General features: G+C 41.5%; 1 protein-coding gene across 3 annotated transcripts; it reads left to right on the top strand.

Annotated features, from left to right (window-relative positions):
• The first annotated feature begins 250 nt into the window (after window positions 1-250).
• Window positions 251-20902, top strand: LOC310867313 (methyl-CpG-binding domain protein 5-like). Of its 3 annotated transcripts, none has more exons than XM_083777266.1 (11): window positions 251-335; window positions 5350-5770; window positions 6295-6787; window positions 8899-9001; window positions 9427-9586; window positions 11027-13198; window positions 15939-16135; window positions 16528-17529; window positions 18557-18633; window positions 18804-18879; window positions 20199-20902. In XM_083777266.1, exons 3-11 carry the CDS (start codon window positions 6675-6677, stop codon window positions 20250-20252), a joined length of 3954 nt encoding a protein of 1317 aa, XP_083633392.1. In that variant the 5' UTR covers window positions 251-335; window positions 5350-5770; window positions 6295-6674; the 3' UTR covers window positions 20253-20902. The 3 variants fall into 3 exon arrangements, with proteins under 3 accessions (XP_083633392.1, XP_083633394.1, XP_083633393.1); XM_083777268.1 differs by lacking the exon at window positions 251-335 and adding an exon at window positions 1054-1074; XM_083777267.1 differs by lacking the exon at window positions 251-335 and adding an exon at window positions 4857-5241.
• Window positions 20903-23894: the final 2992 nt, after the last annotated feature.

Genomic DNA, 23894 nt, shown 5'->3' with positions numbered 1-23894 from the left:
AATCAAAGGCTAAAACTAAAAATATCTGCATGGACACTGGTATGATATCCCACCTATTTTGTCGGGATCATGACATACGCTTTTATTTTGAAGTAGTCGTTGTGGTATTTTATGCCTATGCTCCGTAGCCGATCTCCAAGCTCACAACTCGTGGCGCCAGCGACGCGTTGTGAGCTTGTAGATCGGCTATTTTCGGAGCGCGCCTCACCGTCGTACGCCGAAGTATGACTTGGGTTTTTTCCCCCCCTCAGCCACCAAGGCAGGCAAGAGAAGGAGGCTTTGGGAAGAGAGAAGCCACACAACCAACCCTGGTACGGGTTTATCCTTTAATACTGGTTAGTATCCCAAAAAATACATCTTTAACACACATTGATCTTCCTCGTTTGGAAGTTAAATCAAGATCAGAAGCATGATTTTATCTGACAGGGGCTGATTTGTCTTGTTATATCTGCCAGACTGCCACTGCAGCTGAGCTGGGTTGGTTGGTTGGTTGGTGGTGTGTTAGCTAAGCTTTTAGCCTGGGCTTGCTATAATGTTAGCTGCAACAAAACTAGCTTCGGGTTTGGACTATGCCTAGACGAAATGCCTTACAAATTAAACGAGTTATTGTGTTTTGAGGGCGTTTAACAACCTGTATTTGTTTACATGAATCGATTCCAGCGTTGTGTTATCTTGTCAAATAGCTTTCTGCCAAAACGCAAATAAGGCGTTGTTGATGTATTGTATTTTTCTGTTCCTTTCCCTGTTTGCTACTATAGTCCTGTAGAAACTGAGGAGCCAGCCAGGCAGCCAGCCTCCTAGCCTAGGAGAGGGCTATTTGCTGGAGCACCACAGCTCATATTATATGGATTGTGTTGGAATGAAACTGACTGAGCTGTATGTGATGGGGGGGGCAAAGGCACATTTCTGCACAATATGTCCATAAACGGACAATTGTGTCTGTGGCAAGACATGTCCTTGTCCATGGCAATTTTTAGATTTTGTTTTTACATGACACTATAATGTTCTTATTTTGATCATAAGACACAAATGCTGATAATTTCAGTCTCCAGGTTTTCTTCAGGATATGTACCGGTATGACACTGATTATTATGAATGACACTGCATGCAGCATGCCACACTAGGAGTCCACTGGTACAGTGGTTCTCAAACTTGTTATTTTCAAGAACCCCCATAACTCTTGAGTGTGTGTACAGGTCTATTTGGTTCCATTTGTACACTCTCAGACCTGGCAATAATGGTCCATTTGGACCACCCTCAAGCAACCCTGAAGGTCCCTCAACCCACTTCGAGGACCACAGCACTAGTAGTATACATTAGTGTACTGTACTGTAGCCCTGTTTCTGCTAATATTTGTATGTCCATGGCAAAAAATGTCCACCACAAGCTGGCATGACGATGAACCCTGTTTCTGCACCATGTGTTTTGTTGCAGATGTTACCAACTTACCATGGCAAAATTTCAGATGATAATATGCAAACTAAAGCATCTTTCTGTTCCAGAGAACTGAAAAAAAAAAAAAAAACAGTTATCTATCTGGCAACCTGCATTATGCTTTCATCCCCTACCTACACAGTACACACAGCCACACAATCTTGTAATAATATTATATTATATGTTGTTCATTATCTATCATGGTGTTTCCCCACAGACTGTTCTTGGGCTCATGGCAGTTTAATTTATGTACAATTTGAACAGAAATGTGAATAATTTATATATAGTATGTGCAAGTTCATGCAATGTATTAATGTTATTAGTGTCAGACTAGGGCTGTTGTTTTCAACCAGTGGTCCTTCCACGTGGTCCCCAGCTAAATGATGGAATGTTGATAACCAAATGGACCCTTTAACTCTTGAGGGTCCATTTGGTTTCATTTTACACTCTCAAGAGTAAAATTATTGTTAAACATCTTTATAACTTCTAGTTACACAATTTGTCTACACAATCAGACAATGTAAAATCATTGTTTTGATCATTTGCCTATTGTCTCTCCTATCATGGTACCACAATACACAGTGGAATTGTGGACAAAATCGTATCCAACGACAACAAAATATTCTTTAGTTTTGGGTCCGCAAAGTCTCATCAAATGGTGGTCCGCCCGTGGCTGAAAAAATGTCAAATACATAAATGATAAATTATATGAAAAGGTTTGAGAACCACTAGTCTAGGGAAACCGATTATGATTTCTCATCTTGATGTTGTGTAGTGGTGATGGGCGTCCCAGTGTGTCACATATAAAGACCTCATCTGAAAGAATGGTCTTTTAGTTTGTCTGGGCTAAGGCGTGTGGCCGACGTGCAGCCCACCCACCTCCCACCATGGGCATACATAACTTGCGACAGCACATGAAATATAAGCCGAGATTTACGAGTCGGGGAGAGAACAGAATCTGTGCTGCACTGGCTGGCTGCTCCCTCAAATAGAAAAAAAAAACGTGGTGACTTGTGTGTTGATATTCTGAGTGTTCCCATTCTAGGCAATTATGTTTTCTAATCTAGCTGAAAGGTTTTTTTCAGTATTACCTCACCTTTTTCTTTTCTTGGCATCAAAAAGGCACAGCTAATACCTATGCTGACTAAGCAACAGTCAATATGTAAAGTTAATTTAGCTTTTATAAGATTGTATGACGGGTGTTTGCCAAGGCGTAACGATACCATTTTCTTTCCTTACCGATACTGATTCCGATTCCCATAACTTGCTAATTGGTTGATACCGAGTACTGATCCGATACCAGTGTGTAATTTCAACAAATCTAGGACAGTGGTTCTCAAAGTGGGGTCTAGGGAACATCTGGGTTTCTTGAGGGTGTACTTGTACATGGACTTGTACATTTACATTTGGTTCCATTTGTACACTCAGAGTTATGGGGGTCCTTCAAATTAAAATGTTTGAGAACCACTAGTAGGATCTTTTATTTTTATTTTATAATTGTTCATGTGCAGCTAGAAGTTACTAGTTAGTAAAGTGATAATGTAAATAATTGTGTATAAAACACTGAAGCAATCATCTGTAAATTAAAGAGTGGTATCGGAATGGCGTAGACGACTGTTATACTTGCCGATTGGCAGCTTTTCGATACTGCTATCGTGAAGAATTGTCCATGAGCAAGACGCTTAACCCTTAACACCCCTCAGAACTCATTCACCATGTTAATGTGTTAATGTTTTTCAGACCTCTAGTTCTAGGAAACACAGAATGGGGGGACTTTTATTATTTCCACACTACAGCTCTAAGGTGGTATATTAATAATGACGTAGTAAAATGTTGAAAATGAGTGGAATGCCCCTTTTAAGAGGGAATCCTAAAGGATCCTATTCCAAACACTACATCTGGGACCATCTGAGCAGCCATCAGCTGGTTGAAGCTGAAACTTTACCGGCCCTCTCACAGGATTAATAAAGGCGTACCTTTTTGTGGCCTGCTTTGTCACTTTGTGGCCGTTATTGTGGCATTTCTCGACATTTTCTTGTCTTTGTCCGCATTTATTTTGTCTCATTTCTCGCCTCTGGCATGAAAGACATTATGTGTTCAGTGTCACACAAACGGAGACGCCCTCATTGTATCTCGAAACCATATTCATTTACAAAATATTTGGTGCTGGCTGTTGAATCTACTACCTATCCTCCCACCCCCTTTGGGACCGCTACCTTGCATCCAAGACAGCCTGTCCTATTTTTCAACTCAGTCAGTTTCGCTCCAGGCATGGTGCACTGGTGAAAGGGCTGGAGAGCTCTCCCTGCTCTTTTGTGGCTGATATATTGTGTTATGGTAGCAGTGTTGCGTCATACAAAATGTGCCTTCCCTTGGCTTAGCCATATAAACTGGAATGACGGGGGAATAATCACTGTTATGTATTGGTAATGGAAAAGGATGTAAAAAATAAACCGATAACCTAATATTATTTTAATGTATTTATTTATATTTATATTGCATTTTTGGTGTTAGTGTATGCATTCGTCGTTGATTTGTGATCATCTCTTGTCACCTTTTTAGCAATATTCAGCGATGGCCTGTTAATTCCAATCAAGAATTATCCATTTAGCAAACGTCAGTCGATCAAGCACAATGAGCATAGGCCGGTTGAAAGACAATCCCTGGTGTATTTTTATATTGTGCTCATTTAGCTGTGTATGACTTATCCTTTATAAGACTAGAGGAAATGCACAGTGCGAGTATGATTCACACTGTAATGCTATAATGCAATAGCAAGAGTGCCACACTGCCTTCTGCAGACCAGTATACTGTAGGTAGACAATAGATCAGTGGTTCTCGACTTTTCTCAAACATTTCAGATCAGGGACCCTCTTGGAACCGTTTCTGGTTCCAAGTCACTGTCAGAGCTGCCATGTTGTGGACCTCTCGAAATAACAATACCGGTGGTTCTCAAAATGACCAAAAGACCACCGTAACTTGAGTGTAGAAATGGAACCAGATGGACCTGTAATGGTCCATTTATTTGATTCCATTTGTGCATGTTCAGTTTTGAGCTTGTCGATCTGCTACTTGGTACTTTTTTTAATTTGACTTAGGCCTAAATTAGATGTAAGTTAAAGCTTTATAATGTGTCCCAGTTCCAAATTAGATTTTTTATTTCAATCATTTCCGATTTCACAATTTTTTGTATTCATTTCTTTCTTGTTTATCCATTTTATTTTCTTGATTAGGCCTACAGCTTGAAAACAATTGTTTAACAACCTAGGTCTTAAAGGACAGGTTTTGGGTAGGAATCTTCACGCAGGTGGTGATCACATACACCTCTCTCTCAGCCCTCATCTGTAGCTTACATATTTTTCATTTCTCCTTGTGTGCCACTATTTTGAAGTCACGATGGCACCAGCAGCACTCAAAGGAATGGTCGTAGCTTATTGTGAATGAAGACTGCTCTGGGCTTAGTCATACCTTAGTCACCGCCACAGCAAAAAGAAGGCCTGTCTATCATCCCCCATCCCCCATTTTTATCTAGCATTTGGCTTGGCCAGTGCCTTATGATGAGATCACCAGTGGCAACAAGATGGTAATATTCTGCTGTGTATTCTTTGTTGCATGTCTGTCAGCCACCAATTTCAGAGCCGGCATCTTTGGAGCACCTGCTGTATGATTATTTTTTTCCCCTTCTCTTTTAGCTTCTTTTGCTTCATCAGTCAGACAGGCTCAAATCTACTATTTCATGTCCATTATACTGATGGAAATGTACTAAAAAACATCTATGCTGGTGGTCTGACATAGAGATGGAAAGAGGTGACGATTATTTGAACAAACATTTTTAGATTGGAACATTCTCTCCTAGGATTGAAATGTTAAAATTAGAATTAATATTAATTTGTTTCTCTCTGACTTATTTCACAGAAGCGAACTTGAGAACGGGATGCGATGGTTTCCTTCCTTATCATCTAGAAGACCACTGTGGGGGTGATGTCATGCCAAAGCCTGAATCAGAGATGACGTCACCAAACTGAAGAGCGACGGTTGATGCCTCCTGTCATGTAGTCCCATTTCATTAGTGACGACGAGATCCATCAGCAGATTTCTGACTCGGCATAATATCTGTCCAGTGACCACTATCATTGGACTGGTTAGCAGCCTGTCGTGGTCCGCACCTGCCCTGCCCTGCCCTGTCCTGTCCTGTCCTGTCCTAGGCACTGGAAAGACAACGCTGTCTCCAACATGAGAACTTCAAATGTCTGCAGGATGGCCATGATGGTGGACATCACTACTGGAGTTCCACTGTGAGGCCGTCTCCTCCTGTGGACGGCGGAGCAGATAAGAGGTACATGGATTCACGTTCTCAGTCGCCACAAATCATTTCAGTCATTTGGATTACACAGATACCAAAATAGCAGATCTACAAGCTCGCTCTGAGACGTGTTGTGATCTTATAGATCAGCTATTTTCGGTTATTTTAAAGATTAGGTTATTAGTTATTTAAGATGACATTTGAAGAATTTGAAGTGATCAGTACTATCAAAGAAGCCCCCACCCTTCAAACCCACTTTCAAAACACACCTCTTCAATATGGCTTTCCCCAGCTAACTCCAAAACCCCCTGTTTCTCCAAAGATTTTATATATTTCATTCCTTAGTCTTAGAGTTTTCTTTTCTTCTAATACAGTTTTAAATTATTTTGTTGTTCCCCCCCATGTAAAGCGTACTTAGAAATGTTATATGAATTTGAAAACTAGTAATGGAATACATGATTAGAGAAGCAACATAGGTACAGAATGATAATGCCTAAACAATCATTCATTGATAAACTTTCAGTCATGAGATTAAAATGTTGCTTTATTCCATGCAGGTGCAGAATGGTGGGGGTCGGAAACATATTCATTTAACACAAGCTGTTACAACAAGCACCTCCCAACCAACCCACCCACGTGACCCTCCCTCCCTGTGTTACCAATGGATTTTAGGATATAAGCCACAGTAAAAACTCAAACAACAATATTTCAGGCTGTGCCATGCCTGAAGTTCCCGATGGATTTCAGTACACACACGAGAGCGCACAACAATTTACCTACCCAGTACCACCGCCGTCACCCACGCCGTCTCTTGGTTGGTCATTTGTTGGCTGATCGGGGCCAGGATGACATGCAGGCAGAACGGCTGCTAGTGTGACAGACTTGTGGTGATATCTGGCAAGGCAGTGTGTGTCTGGAGTCTGGATCTGAAGGTACAATGGACAGAAGTATGAAGTATACGGGCCAATGTCCAGAGGACATGATGCCACCGGCAGACGTACCGATAGGCTGGCAACGAAGGATCCACCAGGGCGCGGTGTTCTATATCAGGTAAGAGAAACAGACTTTTGCTTTTCTCAACAGTTCATATATCAACAGTTTGGATGTGATTTATCTGACCGTTTCACGTTGAGCTCATTGTTTTAAAGGTAGGATAAATTATTTTCAGTGGCTCAGAGGTAGAGTGGCAGGTAGAAGAACAGCCGGATGGGAACTGTGAAGTTCCCTGTTTGATCCCGGGCTCCCCCAGTGTTCAGAGTCCAAATGACCTTGAGCAAGACTCTTTGCTCCTGGTGTGTGTGTGTTCATGATAAAATACCACCATTTTTTCCTACTCAGTCTGTGTCTCATAGGAAGGCTGTGGGCAGTTCAGAAACCTGTCCACCAGTCATCGATGGTGAATCCAAGCTAATAGAAACTGAAGGCTTTTTTTCCCTGAAAAGTTGCAATGCAAAAGTTGAAGCCATCGTTCTCACGATAATAAAAATCTAAATATATATATATTTTTAAATTGCCTAATGATGATGTCACTGGTGGACAGGTGTCCGAACTGCCCAAAGCCCTCCTATGAGACACAGAGAGTAGGGGGAAAATGGTGGTGTTTTATCATGAACATTAGTGAGGACCAATTATATGAAGAGATGTTGAAGTGGTCCTTTAAATATCGGACATGATGATGATAGATGTATCCAGTAATATGTTTAGTCCAATGCAAATTTATGTTATGTCCGGAAGATCCGAATTATGTAACGTATCTGTAAATGTGGTATAGTCATTATGGATGTACAGTAGTGACGCTCATGTACCCAAAACCCCACTGAAGCAGTGCTAAGAATGTACCAAGCCTAAATCCCATCATCAGTGTTGATGATCAATCTAGACTGAGATCATCAGTTTGGGAGTCACTGTACAAAGAAAATGGGGCTATAATTGACTCTCCTCCCAGTATGTATTAACTTAGACATGCCCTGTTTGGCTCAAAGCCAGCAGCATCTTTACTGTCTTCAGAGCGTGGCCAAACCTCGCTGAGCCAGCTGTGTTTCAAGTCCTGGCCTGGCCAGACTCTGACTTAAATTATAACTTGTGCAAGCAGAGCGCGCAGCAAGTATTGTGATCGGCTGGACCAGAAGTGGTGTGTATGTATGGTAGGCGTGGTGGTACTATATATATTCTATAACTTATAATTGGCTGTTGATCAACTTGATGGTGACGTAATTAAGGTTTCAGATTACATACATGTATACATACATTACCTTTTACCCACCCGACATTGAAACTTATCTTAATTACGTCACCATCAACAGCCAGTTCTAGAATATAACCACCACGCCCACCAAACATACATACCACTTTCGGTCCAGCCGACCACAGTATACTACTTTCAAGTTACATACATGTATACATACATTACCTTTTACACACCCAACATTGAAACATATCCGTTTAAACGTAGATTGGTCACGTCACCGATATACCTTTATAACAATCCATTCGTAGTGTTCATGATATTTAAACCAGAAGTAGGCAGTATATACTACATTTCAAAGAATATTTTAAAGTTACTTAAAGCGACGAAGACCTTTAATTATCAACAGTACGGGAACAAGAGGAAGGAGCAGAAAGTAAGTTGATGGTGACGTAATTAAGATATGTTTCAATGTCTGGTAGGTAAAGTATGGAATACATGTATGTAATCTGAAACCTATCTTTTATATATATATATATATATATATATATATATTTATTCATATAAGTCGTATGATATTTTATATAAATTAAATGTCATATACTGTATATTATCTCTCTAAAGTTTTTTTTTAAACTTGTTTATATTATGTCGGATTTCTTTAAAGGTTTTTTTGTTTTAGTATTTCATTTTAATATTTTTATAGAGGGGGTGATAGTAAGTCGACCGCTACGAACTTACTATCACTCGACAGAGTGCAGTTCTAGTTTATTTTGTATTTATTTTTTCAGGAAATGAAACAAAGCAATATTGCCTCATCAAATTTGTATTGTTCCTTCCTTTATTTAAACAAAGAAAAGTTGACGGCATGTTTCCATTTCGGTCCTTAAAGTTAGTCAGTGTGTGAAATAGAACATGATGGTTGTGTGGTGCCCCAGTCATCATTGTGTCCCTGTCCTCTGTTCTCTGCCCACAGCCCCAGTGGTTCGGCGCTAGCCTGTCTTGAACAGGCCAAGAGTTACCTGTTAACCGACGGCACCTGCAAGTGTGGCCTGGAGTGTCCTCTCATCCTTCATAAGGTCAGTGTGTCAGGTGTCCCGTGCTGCACAGAGTTGTTCCGATGCCAAGCTGACGATACTGCCTAAACTGCTTGTATTGTCGAGTATGCCATGCATGTAATCTTATCACTTGATAATTATGTCAATTACAGTAATCAATTATTTTGAATGCTTCAGTTGATGTTGATGACTCTTAATGTATTACTTTGATTAAAAATGATATGGTATTAATTAGATTTTGAATTACACACTGTTATCGGATCGGTACTTTGTATCGACCGATACGATTACGTATGTTATGGGGATCGCGGTGTCTAGAAGGAAAAAAAATGTCACAATGCAAACTCCCCGTATACATGGTCATTAACACGTGCACAGCGGCACGCACAAACAGTCATAACTCGTATACAGTCATTCATGTCATCGTTCCTCTTGTTCTCCTCCAGGTGTTTAACTTCGACCCCGGGGCTGTAGTCAGACAGAGGACAGCCGAGGATGTCAGAGCTGACGCTGACGTCACCAAGCTGTGCATTCACAAAAGGAAGATCATCGCTGTGGCTACCTTGCACAAGAGCATGGAGTCCCAGCTTCCAGGCGCTGCCACTGGTATGACATTGTGCTTATTTCCTCTCTTGCTCTCGCTCTCTCACACTCACACACACTGTGTTTGCATTTATGCTAAAACCTACTCTGTAGCAGTGGTTGAAAGTAAATAAGTACATTTACTCAAGTACTGTACTTAAAGATGGAGTGCCACAATTTTTGAATTTTTCCAGTTTTTCATGTGTATGAGGTGACAGTACTTAATTAGACAGACTGGAGTTGTTTTTATGTGCAATTGTGTATTGACTTTGTATTTAGGGTTTCTTCCTGGAGGCCGAACCCTTGACAGTCAAACAGGCCAATGAAGTAAACAGTAATATAGTGACACCACACTATCAGCCCCTCCCCAAACCCCTCCCCCTTTATCATACAACTACAGCTGTGGGTGTGGCTTCAGTTCAGGTCGATCACCACCCATCACCACCCACCAGGCAAACCAGGCATACTTAATGAACTGGTGGGCGTGTCCACATAAAAGCATGATTTTAACAAATACTGTACACTTTTTGGAAACAGTTCTTCCCCCTTATATTGTAATAATACCTGATGATCATGTTTTAGGGTGGAAAAAAATGGTGGCACTCCATCTTTAAAGGACAACTTCACCCATTTTCAACATATGTTCATATACTGTAATTGGTCTTCACTAATGCTCCTTTTTTATTTATTTTTACCATTTTTGGGGTCTACATTGCCGTTGTAAGCCTACGATACCTATTTAATATTAGTTTTGAGTTTTGATTATATTTCCAGCAAGCTGGACATATTCAGAGCATTTCCAATACTGACTTGCTAAGAAGAGTTTGTACTTCTGCCCTCTGGTAGAAGGTACAGCGAACCAAAGTGGATGTACATCATGTTTAAAACATTGGTTGTACCGGCATCAACTAAAATGTTGAACGAGGCTCTGAAAAAGCATTGATTGTGACAGGTTAGAATAGATTATAGTACTATTTGTGCACTTGTGTAATGTTGTGTCCCGCCTCTGTTGTGTATTTCTGTTATGTTCTTTTGTCACTGAAGTTTTGTGTGTGGCTGAAGCAGGGGTGAAAGCCCAAGCCAAATTTCCCTTGTGGACAATAAAGTGTACCTTGACCTTGATCATTTTTCTATATATTGTGAATTGTGATCTCTGTTCTAACTCCAGTGTATCTTTTCTGACCTGCTGTTAGATGTCTACTGTGTCATCTGTTCCTCCGGATTTATTGATTGATATACAAGCACACAGAGATAGATGGATAAAAAGATTAGTACATTGATTGTTAGATTTAATAAAGAAACATTACATAAATCTTGCGTAACATATGTCAACAAGTGTGTGGAACGCACCAAATGTGGAAGTAATGTGATCTTAGGTTTTATTCTGGTCTGTGTATTGTTCCCTCTGTTTGTTTTAGACTTTGTCTCCTGTTTCTGACTTTGAATGTGGTGTTTGTTTTACAGGTCGTGGCCATGGGGGGTCCCTGAATCATCAAGCAATAAGGAATGAAATGCACAACGGTCTATCCAACTCTGTCACTCCGGACAGTAAGAATTCCTACAAAATAACAATGTCTGGTCAACATCACTACCAGCATGATCTGGGCTCTCCTCCTCTGAGGGACCCGTACGCAACAGCAGCTCAGAACCGGTCGAGGCTTGGCGCCACTGCCAGAAGATCACCGTTTAGTGGCCGACACGGTGGCTTGCTCAGCCCCCCGCCATCCACCTCGTGTGGCTCGCAACATTACGGCGACGGGACCCCATCTCCAAGGCCCGACTCCCTGAGGAGCCCTGACCCCTCTGTGCTGGCTTTTCACGGGGCCCTAAGTCCAGGCTCTAGTCATATAAACGGCGAGCGCTTTACGCCTCTCTCGCCACCCAGCATCATGATCCATGGCTCTAACCCTAACCCACCCAGCATCATGGTCCATGGCTCTCCTCTGGGCACTCAGCCACCTTGTGCCATGACAGTGAGGACTAGCGTCTCCCTATCGCCTTCGCTTAACACCAAAAGCCCCGGCAGACAAAAATCTCCCTGCAACTTCAACACACAAATTGTAGACTATCAGCTGAAAGCTTCGTCTGCCTGCCACGCACAGCAGCAGCACCCGGCCCTCTCTCAGCTTCCTTCCTGTGTCATACAGAAGAAGCAGGTCACCTCTTCGGAGAAAGACCCTCTCGGTATCCTCGACCCCATCCCCAGCAAGAGCCGCGTTCAGGACCAAATTGTCTCACCGCCGTCTCATCTCCAATTTAATGCCCAGCCTCAGGTGCCATCTATGAATGTAAACATCTCTCCTGCGATCGTCCCGTTGCCTAGCAACCTCCCCTTGCCGACGGTTAAGCCTGGAACGATCGGGCACGGCCTGAGGCTGCAGCACGTTAACCCGCCTGTTTCACCCTCGCCCATCACGTCTCCGGTACACCTGGCTGGCCCTGCTCTCATTAGGGCAGAGGAAAAGTCCCATCATTCACACGCCTCCGTTTCCTTTGCTCAACACGGGAGTTGTACTCTCGCTGCGGGCCCGCAGGTCTCCAAGCTGCATTCTCGGTCTCCGCGGCCCTCCGTGCCACTGCATCACCTAAAGGAGCCTACTGTCCACCTGCGAGGCGGGGTGAACACTGGCGTGAGCAGGAACCTGGACTCCATGTGCCCTCCCCCAGGCCGCGGGTCTGACGTTGTTGGTCAGAACAGCCAAGCGCGGGGCGCGGACTCTCACCGACTGCTTAATCAGCAAAACCCTTCTTTCCCAGCCAGCAGTCTACTGTCGGCAGCAGCCAAAGCACAGCTAGTCAATCAAAACAAACTGACCGACTCCATGCCAGGAGCAGAAGGTCAGCCGAGTGGTCTGGGGCCTCCGGGGCTGATGGGTGGCGGGGAACAGATGTACATGGACGGTGGGTATGCTGTTTCTGGTCCCGGACTGACTGCACGTGAAGGCCAGAGTGGAAGAGCGGCGCTCCGAGACAAGCTGATGTCCCAGCAGAGGGAGGCTCTCCGAAAGAGAAAACAAGCCGACGAGGCAGGAGGTGACGCCCCTTTCAACATGAACGTCCAGCGGGTTGGCTCGGGTTCCAACGCCTCCTCTTGCTACCCGGAGCCCATGAAGAGAATTCTGCAGCAGGGGGGAGGACTGCAGAGCAGCACCCCAATGGCCCACCTACTGCAGTCCATGAGCCACCAGAGTGCCCAGAATGGCCTGAACCACGCAGGGCACCACCACGCCGCCAGATCGGGCAAATCCCCTTTCTTTGAAGAAAGCGTTGCTCCAATGTCAACGTTGCAGAGCAGCACGCCGCGATCATCTCATCAGCTCCACAGCAGAGTGGACGTCCCCACCGGCTTTCAGGACCTCAGCAATAAACGTAATCTGAATCCGGGCGCTCCTCCGCTCGGCATGGATCAGTTCACAGATGCGATGAATCAAATGTACGATCCTAGTTTCGGTGCGAACGCGGGGCCCGTGGGCTACGGTGGACATAAGGCCATGGGATCGATGAACAACCTTAACCCTCAGCGGCAGCAGCTGGGACCCTACTCAAAACCATTCCAAGGCAACCCCCCTTTCAGAGAGAGGACAGTGTTGCCTTCAGTGGTGTCCAATGGTGGTTTCCATACATTCTCTGAATCAGGTAATCCACCACCCTACGGAGGTTACTTTTTTATTTTTTATAATTCTTTGTCATGTCATTTCAGTCGAGCATTTAACGATGGCAAAACGAAACGGATTGTCGTTTTTTTCCTCCACCATGTGGATGCAAATAACTATATTCATCTTGGCCAGATGAATGTCAGTATTTTTCTTTTCTTTTTTATTTCACCTATGCCAGGTGAATTACAGAATACTTGCTTTCATGCCAATATTTTGCATGTCATTTCCATCCTGTTTCCATCCTTTTTACATGCTTTTTATCGTTGCTTGCTGTCAGGCAGAAACCTTTAATTTTTAGTGTTTTTTAGTAAATGACGCCCTACTTGATCATACTACAGCATTGCACAAAAGATTCTAAATCTACAAGCTGGAAATGCTGCTACTTTTGCTACATTTGCATTTGAATCCTGAAAAGTAACAGTTTTCACCTGACGGATGTTAAATTCTTGAAAACAAAGATGTCTATGTGCAATTTCTTTCAACTTAATTCTCTCATTTATATAATTTAGCTTTTTATTTGAAACATTTTCCAGTACTTATAATGGCCTGCCCTATTCTATCCAATCTCCCATCTTCATTTTTATTTATTTTTTATTAATGACCATATAGTGTAGAGTAGACTATCTAAACAAAATAGTGTGCTGCTGCTTGATTCAAATAACAAGTTGAGCTACTAGTAACTTCTGTCTTAGTAACTGTAACTGTAATGTAATTATAGAACAGCAATAATGCAAGGCGTTCTTTTTCTTTCTTTTCTTTTTTTTTTACTATCAGTAATGGTCTTATTGTTGGCCAGCAGAGATTTTAGTTGTTGCAGAAAGTCTTCTCATGGTCCATGCACATACCTACGTTTTATCCAAGCGTGACATTCCGTACACAGGGCCAACATAAAAGCAAATGGCCATGTGTCACTAGTGGAGGTGTCAGGTGGCTAAACTCTTTGGCCGACCTGCCCCAAGTGTCCTTGAGCTATCTTTTATTAACCTCCATTCTCAGAGAGTCAGGAAAGACGGGAGTTGAAAGGGAGGTCACACTCTATAAGAGGCCCAACGGCTTTGGTAAACAAGTGGACATGTTTCATTGATCCAAATGTCGGCGCTGGAGGCTTGACTCTAATGTTCTTTAGCTGGTTAGGAGGTTGACTGGAATATGTGCTTCGCCAACAGATAATTACAATCATCACTTGTGACAAATAATTTACAATGTAGCAATAACCAGGGTCAGCAAGGTCTTTTTCTGTATTCATAGCAATGCTTTGTGCTTGTAAATCAGTTGGGACTCACGTTGTTAATGTATAGAAGAAATCTGATCATTTATATCTCCAGGTGTGTTTTTTGTTATGACTGTTTTTGTTTACAACTGTAATGCTAAATGTCAAGTACTTATTGAGAACAGATTGGCTGGCTTCCCTGGACAAGCAAAGATCCCTTAAGTTACATTGCCAAGTTTGATTCACACACACATTCCTCCTCAACGTAGGCTGCATTTCTGTCTCAATACAGGAGCGCCACACAAATGATCACATTCACTTCGCGTCCAAGCTCTGGATTCAGCACATGTCGTCCGAAAACCCCAGTTAGCGGATCATGGTGGCTACTTTGTTTGAGGTTTGTCATCTGCTTTTGTAAACGAATCTTTGATAGCAGCAAGCGATCTTCCCCTCTCTTAACTCACACTGCTTGTTGTTGATTGCTATTGGCCACTTGTCCTGTCCTCTGTCCTACAATGGCCTAGATGCTGTATTGAAAGGTAAGCTCTGGATATACCTTGTGGATAAGAGTTCCAATAGGCTTGTTTTGAAGTTGCTCCAATGAGCCACTGCTGGGTTTATAATTCTTTAAGAAAATGACATTTGTATTCAGTCTCATATTACATGAGTTTTTACATTTGATTTCTTTACCCATCTTTTCATTCAACTGCATTTGTTTTAGCCTTTAATTTGTTTCTAACTCTTCTACTCGCAAACAATTCTTATAGCTTGTAAATGTAGAATTTCCTGTTTTCTTCAACAGTTAGGATACAAAAGCTCTTGGCTTCCACGTTGTGCAGGTTTGTATTTTGCCAAAGGTCTAGGTAGGCTTCTACTGTTCCTGCTCCCTGCCTTCTATACCGGTGGTTCTCAAACTTTTTCATGCCGAGTGTCAGGTGGAAACCCCAAATTGATTTGGCCGCGGAACCCCATCTCAAACTGTCACTGTGCAGCAGAAACCAGCTAACTCCATTTGACCATCAAACTGTCTGCTAATGCAGCTAACTCCACCCCCTCTCATGTAAGTATGTGACAATATAGAGTCAAAATATAAACTTTGATGATGCAGTATTGCTTTGTTTTTTAAAGAGATAAGGTTTTCTTCATTTCCCGAAAAAGGAAAAAACATTTTGGAGTTAGCTGGTTTTTGAGAAAACAATTTTGTGCCTGTGACCTCCAGAATCACGATTAAAGCACAAATTCCACATTTTCACAATTTAAAAGAAAATAGCAAATTACAAGCTCATAGGTGTCACACTATGAGCTTGTAAATTGCTATTTTTAAATGGCCAAAGTGGGATAAAGTTTGTTTACAAAACCACAACATTGGACCGTGATTATCATCTCACACACCATTCTTGGGCTTGTCTCCTCTCTTGCATCTCTCTCGCTCTGTCTTTCGTTTGGTAATTCTACACAGCCCTTACTCCCATGTCTCCCTCTATTTTATTTTCCTCTTCCATTTCCATAGGTGATGCTTGTTCTCTGAGCTCCAGTCTAAGGCATGCCCAAGAAGAGCAGGTTCTGTCCCTGGTTAAGGCCAGCCACCGGCGGCAGCAGCAGCAGATGTCTGGTCAGTGCCATGGCGGCCAGCCAGCTTGTGGCCCTCATCCTGATATAGTCTCCTCTTCCAACCACCCCATGGATAGACTCCTGCACAACTTCCAGGTCAGAATGAGTGTTTTTAAGTGGCTATGGCTTCCCCTCCCATACCATTTTTATCATTCAGGGATTGATTAACACAGCAGATGCACATGGATTATTTCAGAATAAAGACGTAGAGTAAGCAAAGAAAAAAACACCACAAATTCCCAAAGACGTCCCCAGACGTCTTGGGCACCACAGGGGGTGATTATAAAGTCTGGAGACGTCCTGGGCACAAAATGTGTTTTAATATATTGCAGTACAATAGCCACCTTTTCAAACTTGCATTCCCTACCTAATCCTAATCCCCCCTGTTTTTTAAATCTTTTTTAGTTTTGAATTTTTTTATCTCGTTTTTTACCAATAAAGTTGTTTTTAGTTTTTCCTACTCTTTTAATCCTGCCTGTCCCTTAAAGGTGGGCTTCCCTGAGAGAGTACTGCATCCTCCCGGGACATCCTCCTTTGGTCGACCAGACGAAATGTCCCACCCTGGAGTCCCCCCTGGGTTCCGGGACGGCCAGTGGGAATATTCTGCCGTCCACTGTTTTAGGAACGGCAGAGAAGCAACTGATGCCAGCCAATGGGCAGAGGCAGCGGGCATGAGCAGGGAAACCATGCCCTGTGTTATAACGCCCAACAACAACAGCAGCGACGCGTTTTCAGCGTCCGCTGCAGAAATGCCCAAAAAACTCTCTCACTCAGTCATCCACGGCCCGCTTCGCTCCTACTCCGAAGAGTCGGCGGCACGACCCCGACCCAGAGCCGGCCGGCCCCGCAAAAAGCCAGAACGACCGAACAACGACGTCTCCTCGGGCGCTGCGCCGGGAACGCCTGTCCGTTTGCGTTCTCCCAGACGCTGCAACCCGAAGAAACAGTGGCTCAAAGAGGCGGAGGGTCCAGAACATGATCCGTGGCAACAAGTAGACAGATTCCTGCAGTCTCCTGCAGGACCTCCGGAGCTCAACGGAAACTATGCAGAGATGCTCAGAAGGCGCGGTTTCTTGTCCCACCAGGAGTGCGCCGCCCCCCCTCAGCTCAATGGAATAGACTCAAACAGCTTGTTCGCCCACATAAACGGAGGAAACACACTGTCTGCCATGCCTTCTTCCGCAGGCCCCGAGGTCAGAGGAGCCGGGTTTGCCGCTGACTACAGTCACTACAACGGGCATTTGAATGGTCAGCTCAACGGGAACTACAATGTGCAATGTAAAGTGAACCTCGGTGCACCCGACATGGCCGACAAGAAGGTGACGGAGGAGAAGCTGCGATCTCCTGAGTTGCTCCAGTACAAGCCTAGATCACAACATGCCAGAGAACTGCTCTGGGCTCAGGCTCTAAGCTTGCACTCTTGGCCTAGCAAGCTGAAGGAGGAGGGACGGATGTACCTCCCTGCTGTGTCCCACAGTGATCAAGGCAAGGTGAGATGATGCTTAATTCTTCTTTCTGACACAGGTCCCATCCTACGTCCCCCCCATCCATACAAATACTTTGTAACATTGAAACATGTTGCAGACACACAACACTAAATGGTCTTGGCTTGTGTGGCTACAAAACAGATTATGCAAAGAAATTAAAGAATGATGGAACAAATGGATATTTTCCATTCATATCATCTTTTCATTTAAACACAAGTTCTCTGCAGGAGGATTACTGTGCATGTCAATTCTTGTTGTGTTGCTCTGTCTGAAATGGGTATATTAAAACAAGATGGCATGTTCTGGAGAGGAATTGAGAAGGCACAATAAATGATGACAGACAAAAGCAAATCATTTACAGCATTCTGGTCTATTCAAAAGCTCCCTGTTGTGTCCTTTGGCACGCTGGTTGTTTAAGATGCGAAAGAGTCATAATGGAGTCCCAGAGGTCACTGCAACATACTGCTTAGAGTTATTATTATTGAATTGATTGAATACTTTATTACGGTAGTCAGAAATGTAAACGGCTCGTAATACAGTCATGGGTTTGGTATTTGTAGTGAGCTCCCATCCAGTTATTACACTGACCCGGGGCACAGTCTGGAGAAAGAGAAATGAAAAGACAACTAGACTAGGACAACAAGAACTCAGTTACAACAGGAGGGAGTAGAGGCTACACACACACACACACACACACACACACACACACACACACACACCAAGTGAACCTAGGAGATTTTGTTGTGTGCATGAGGATTGACTATGTCAATTATCTTATTTTGTTAAGTGTTGCTCTCTCTGAAAAGGGTATATTAAAACAGGACTGCAAGGAATTGAGAAGATTTGTCCACAATGAATGATGACAGACAAACGAATAATTTGCATCATCCTGGTCTGTTCCAAAGCTCCAGTTGTGGAGGGGGGGGCGATGTTGGGGAACCCTTGGCCTAGGTGAATTTCAATGTGTATTTCACTATGCCCCAGGCAATGTAATCATTTTGTATTGAATGGTGTGTTTCCTGATTTGCAGGTAGAGCCTGAGAGATTCCACAAAACAATTAAAGATGACCTGGAGTCACTACACAGAGCAAACAGAATTCACCAAAAGTAAGCGTGGGCTATGCATCTCTTTAATGCCGTTTGTTGAGGTAGGATTTCTTAATCCTATCTTGTTTTTCTTTCTCTTTTGAAGAAGTAATATGCTTCTAGATGTGCCTAATGATGAACCAGGTTGTAGTGATGATGATTTGCTAAGATAATCTTGTTTATCTTGACAGTGGTGGAGAGTTTAATAACTACCTTGAGGCTGCTATAGAGAATGCAATGAGTGAGCTGAACAAATTGACGGGCAACGTAAGTATTAAATGCATATTTTAATTTAAAGAATTGTGTGTAAGCCGGGCATCAGGGTGACTTAAGAGGTGTAAAACATCTGTGGTCAACAGTGGTCACTGCGGAAGAGTGTGCACCTCCATGTCAAATTTAGAAAGTAGAAATATTAGGCCTTATTGTCAAATGTTCAATCATGTATACTTTACATTACTTTCCAAATATTTGGACCAAATAGCCAATTTTACATTGAGGTGCCCACTCTTCCCGTTACCAAACGGCACACCACCAAAGATAGCTGGGTTAAATTCCCCGCCCAAGGACTCAATTGGCAGTCCATGCTGGACCATGTCCTTGTCGCCCCAAAGGCGACCCCTGCTGGTCAGTTGGCACCCAGCTGAACTGCAGTTGGATGATTAAAACCAGTGAAACCCCATCGCTGCCAGGTGAAATGAAGAAGCTGGCGTCTCCATGTTTATTGCTCAGTGACGGAAGAAGTGCTCACATTTTTTATTTGAGTAAAATAACCAATACCACAATATGGAATTACATTTACGATTTAAAGGTTCTGTATTCAGGCCCATTTCAGGATTCAAAATGTACAAGCTCACAAGAGTAATGCATTGTGAAAAATAGGGCTTAGTTTTGTCTTAATAATCCAAATCCGTAAAGTAACTAGTAACTAAACCTACAAAATAATTGTAGTGGAGTAAAAAGTTAAATATTTACATCTATGATGAAGTATAAAGTATCACAAAATGGAAATACTCAAGTACAAAAATTGTACTTAAGTACAATCAAGGTCCATGGTAAATGTACAAACTCCTAAGGGTCCAAACTGGGTAGTATTATGTGCACCGACAATACTGTAAGGAAAGACAATTTTCTTTTGTAAAGCACATTTCAACAACGGGCAAGTCAATGTGCTTTACACAAAATTCAATTATAAGATTAATGCTATTAGGATGCAATTAAAAAAAGAAGAAATCAAATCGGATGCCTCAATACTACATATGATGTTATAATGATATTGACTTTTTCAATATGCATACAGTATGCACCTGCGAAATAGCAAGTATAATATTACCTTGACATTATGAATTTTAGTTATTCACTAACTATGGTAGATATCTTGTGGCATGATGTTCCTATCCATTGAAGGACAAATCTTAACAAGCTCTTTTAGGGGAAACATTGGGATGATGCTAGTTAAGAGGTTTTTATGTATGCATGGGTGTATAGTATGTACTGTATGTATATGCAATCAATGCAAATGTTATCCCCTAAAATAGGCTACATTTGACTAGGATTTCAACATTCTTCATGACTCTTCTCTGTTACAGAGAGATGGACAAATCGATGGACCTAAGTCCAAACGGAAGAAGATTCCCAGATGACAGTGAATGTTAGGAGGGGGGGGGGGGGGGGGTGTTCATAGCCTATTGTAGTTTTCTGGTGCTTCAAAAAGAATCAATGAACACTTCCTCTTCATCACAAGCCCTGCTGAGACCCTGATGAAGATCAAATTTAGCACATATACACAGATTTAAATCAGGTGCCTATCACACACGTATACATCAATGAATTGAGCAAATATTAAGTCAATGAATTGGACAAATATTAAGTCAATGAATTGGCCAAATATTAAGTCAATTACTTACCAACTCCCCAAACTGTAATATACATGAAATGCAAAAAAAAAAAAAATTGTATATTTCTCTTCTGGATCACTCAAAACTGTATTTACTTGTATTATCATAACTACAGTACATGTTATATTCATATTAGTGTGGTTCTTGTAATAAATATTCTTATTTATATTTACATTACCTTATGTTTTCTATAGATGGGTTACACGGCAATATGTCCTACATCTAATAATAATTTCCATTTTTCAATATTATTTTGGAATGTATATTGTTGGAGTTATGGGATGTAAAATGTTCAATTTAATTATTTGTATTTCAAAATTAATATTTATTTTTCTTTAATTATTTTTGATAAAAACAGATTTCACATCTGCAAAACGGAGTGTTTGAGTTTATTCTGTTGAACCTAAATGTGGACAGATACATTTGGCAAGGATGGGTTATTGAACATAAAAGATAATAATGCTATGGCTATGACACTTTCACACATAGATTAAATTAATTAGAATACTGCAGAAAATCAGCCAGCTCTCCCCCCACACACTCACACATCCTGACAAGCACTTGGATTTGTAGGAGTTGAGGCATTAAATTTAGTTTGATTCCACAGATGCAAGCTCACAATGGCATTTTCTATCTATGCTTTCTATCTATTTAAAAAAAAAAGTTTGCCTCTGTTATATTTCACAATTCAGTCTATATAGTATAGTGTGTTGATTACTTTTGATGCATAATAGACATTTTAATTTCATTTAATTTGAGTGGTGCAACCACTCCTAGACAGCTTTGTGGGTCCCTGGCGGACTGGGTCAGTCTGTCCGAGCACGAAAATAGCGTTGTTTGGTTTTCACCACCAAGTGTCACTGTTGCACAGCCTAACACACACGAAAACTGGGGGGTGCCCCAAAATCATGTGCGAACATGACCCATGTCCACGGGTTGAGAACAGATGCTCCTAAGTGTTTAGTTGAGCCAACGTTGGTTTAGGAGTGAATAGATGAAGCTGATTGCATCAGAATGCCATTGTCCACCTTTCAAATCCAGACATCATAATGTGCACAGTAAAATCCTCATGAGGGGCTATTTGGATCCATTTCTGCACTCTTGAGTTAAATGAACACTGAGGATTTTACTGTTGGTTTTGGCAAGAATACAATCCAATCTTCTATCGTCTATCCGGTACCTACTGTAAAATGTCAAGGCATAGAATTTCCATCTTTAAGATGCTGGGTTGGGATGTTGTGCTTGCTATTAGTCCAAGCAAACTAGCGTTTCACGTGAAATTAATTGTAACATAATTTGTTTCTTCACAGACCATTTATATGAGGTCTCCAGAACAACATATTAAAAGTCCCAAGAAATCCCACTTACGGAAATATGTTTAATTGCATTAACCAAAATGGCCGGGATTATCAGTCAAATGGCCAATCTTGGAATACATTCCTGACCATCAGGTAATAGTTTTTTCTGCACAGACCATTTCTATGAAGTCTCCAGAACACCATACTAAGTCCTAAGAAATCCTAGTTGCGGAAATATGTTTAATTGGCATCAATCCAAAATATCTATTATATTAAAGACTGGAGGAGTTACGTTTGTCTCGGACAGGTTTGAGCCGTACTGTGTTGTTTTCTAATGGACATTTATTTAAACGATAAAATCATCCATTTCTCAGGAGAGCACTGCTCTGAATGAAAGGATGGGACAGCACTTTCCCCTGAGATTTGGATCCCCTGTCCAAATGTATGTTAACAAGGATAGACGTGTTTTCCTCAAATACAGGGCATGACAAAGACAATTAAAGGCACAATCAAATTTTTTATATTACTTTGACCAATGATTTTTAGCACAATAGTGTGCTTTAATTTTCTCTGAACTGAACCTTCACTTTATTCAACCCTGATACAACAATGTTATAACTGTTAGCTGTCTAAGCTGTTCTATAGGTTTAACATATTTAATTAAATATGGTCATTCTTGTGTAGTCATGCTTGGTCTGCTCAGTTTTGAGCAGACTCTTTGCACCAGGCTGCTACTGTATAAAAAAAGATTTCTAGAATATTACCTCAAAACTGCAAAATTTCTGCCATTTGATGGAATTGCGGTGCAAATGTTTACATTTATCTGAAACTATCTGCACTGCACCGGTACTGGGTTATTGTTGTAAACAACTTTGAAAGAAGAGGGACATTACACAGGCTTCGCATTTTTATCAAATTGTGTATTTTCTGTGTTTTGGGTTGGTAAAGGCACAATTACAGATAGGCTACATTAAAGTCTAAGATAGTTGGCAAAACCTGAACATTAAATATCTCAAAGTCCATAGACAAATATACACTAATAAATGGCAGTCTAATGTTTCATCCATTTCCTTTTTTCAAGGCAAGAATGGCAATGGTGCATAAAATAAATAAAATATAAATTTAGTTTTTTATTTTAGATGATGGCAGCCTGCTAAGGATTAGGATAATGATTAGCAATAAGAAGAGTTATACATTCTAAAAAGCCTTAGAGAAAGAATATATATATATATATATATATATATATAATTTTGAGAAAACCAGTGGCCTTAAAGTAATTACCGACTCCGCCGGTCATCACATTATTGGCTTAAAATAAATCGCCATGAATTGAATTCAAGGCTTCATGGGGTGTGTATTGATAGAAGATAACTTAAGTCATTTTTTTGGGTGAACTAAATAATACTGGTACTACCACCTATAACTTCACCCATTGTGAAGGCTGTTAAGAAGGTGGCTGTTTGTCAGTTTGTGAATAAAACCCAAAGTTACATTTTATTGTTTTCTTCTGAAATTGCCAGTGGGGGTAGCAAAGGCAGTCATATTGTACAATTTATTTTGTGGCCTGTTCAGCTTAACCTGGCTCTTGTCCATGTATCTGAGGAGCATCTTTATCAAAATGTTCTTCATCTGTTTCAGACTTTTTTCTGAGTGTGTACAAAGTAGTCTGGATGTTGCCTCATAACCTGGCTAAGGTCTAATTAAAGCTGTGTATATGGATCCTCTTATCCTATTTAAAATATACAGTAAAAAGTATATTCTAAGTATTACTACCGTATGTAAAATAACGTACACAGACCTCAATAAACAACAATAAAGGGGATCAGTAGGCCTGACCAGGATTGGCTGTGATGCTGTTATGCTATCTGTCTTTGCAAGGTCACATCAAACTCAGACATGGCATTCTAATGGGATTTGGGGGATAATTTTTTGCCAAAATGTGTATGAAGAAAGTGATGCTGTGTTCTGAATTGAAGACTGAGCCCTATACCATTCAGATAAAGAGTTAAGTAATAAGGATATGCTTAAACAGTTAATTAACAAAGTGAATACTTGAATAAATCATCATATAATAATGAAATATGGTTGC

The sequence above is a fragment of the Protomyctophum parallelum genome (genome assembly GCF_964188405.1).
Source record: "Protomyctophum parallelum genome assembly, chromosome: 11".
NCBI classification, from domain to species: domain Eukaryota; kingdom Metazoa; phylum Chordata; class Actinopteri; order Myctophiformes; family Myctophidae; genus Protomyctophum; species Protomyctophum parallelum.
Note: the sequence above shows the minus strand (reverse complement) of the source record. Positions and strands in the feature narration are given on the sequence as shown.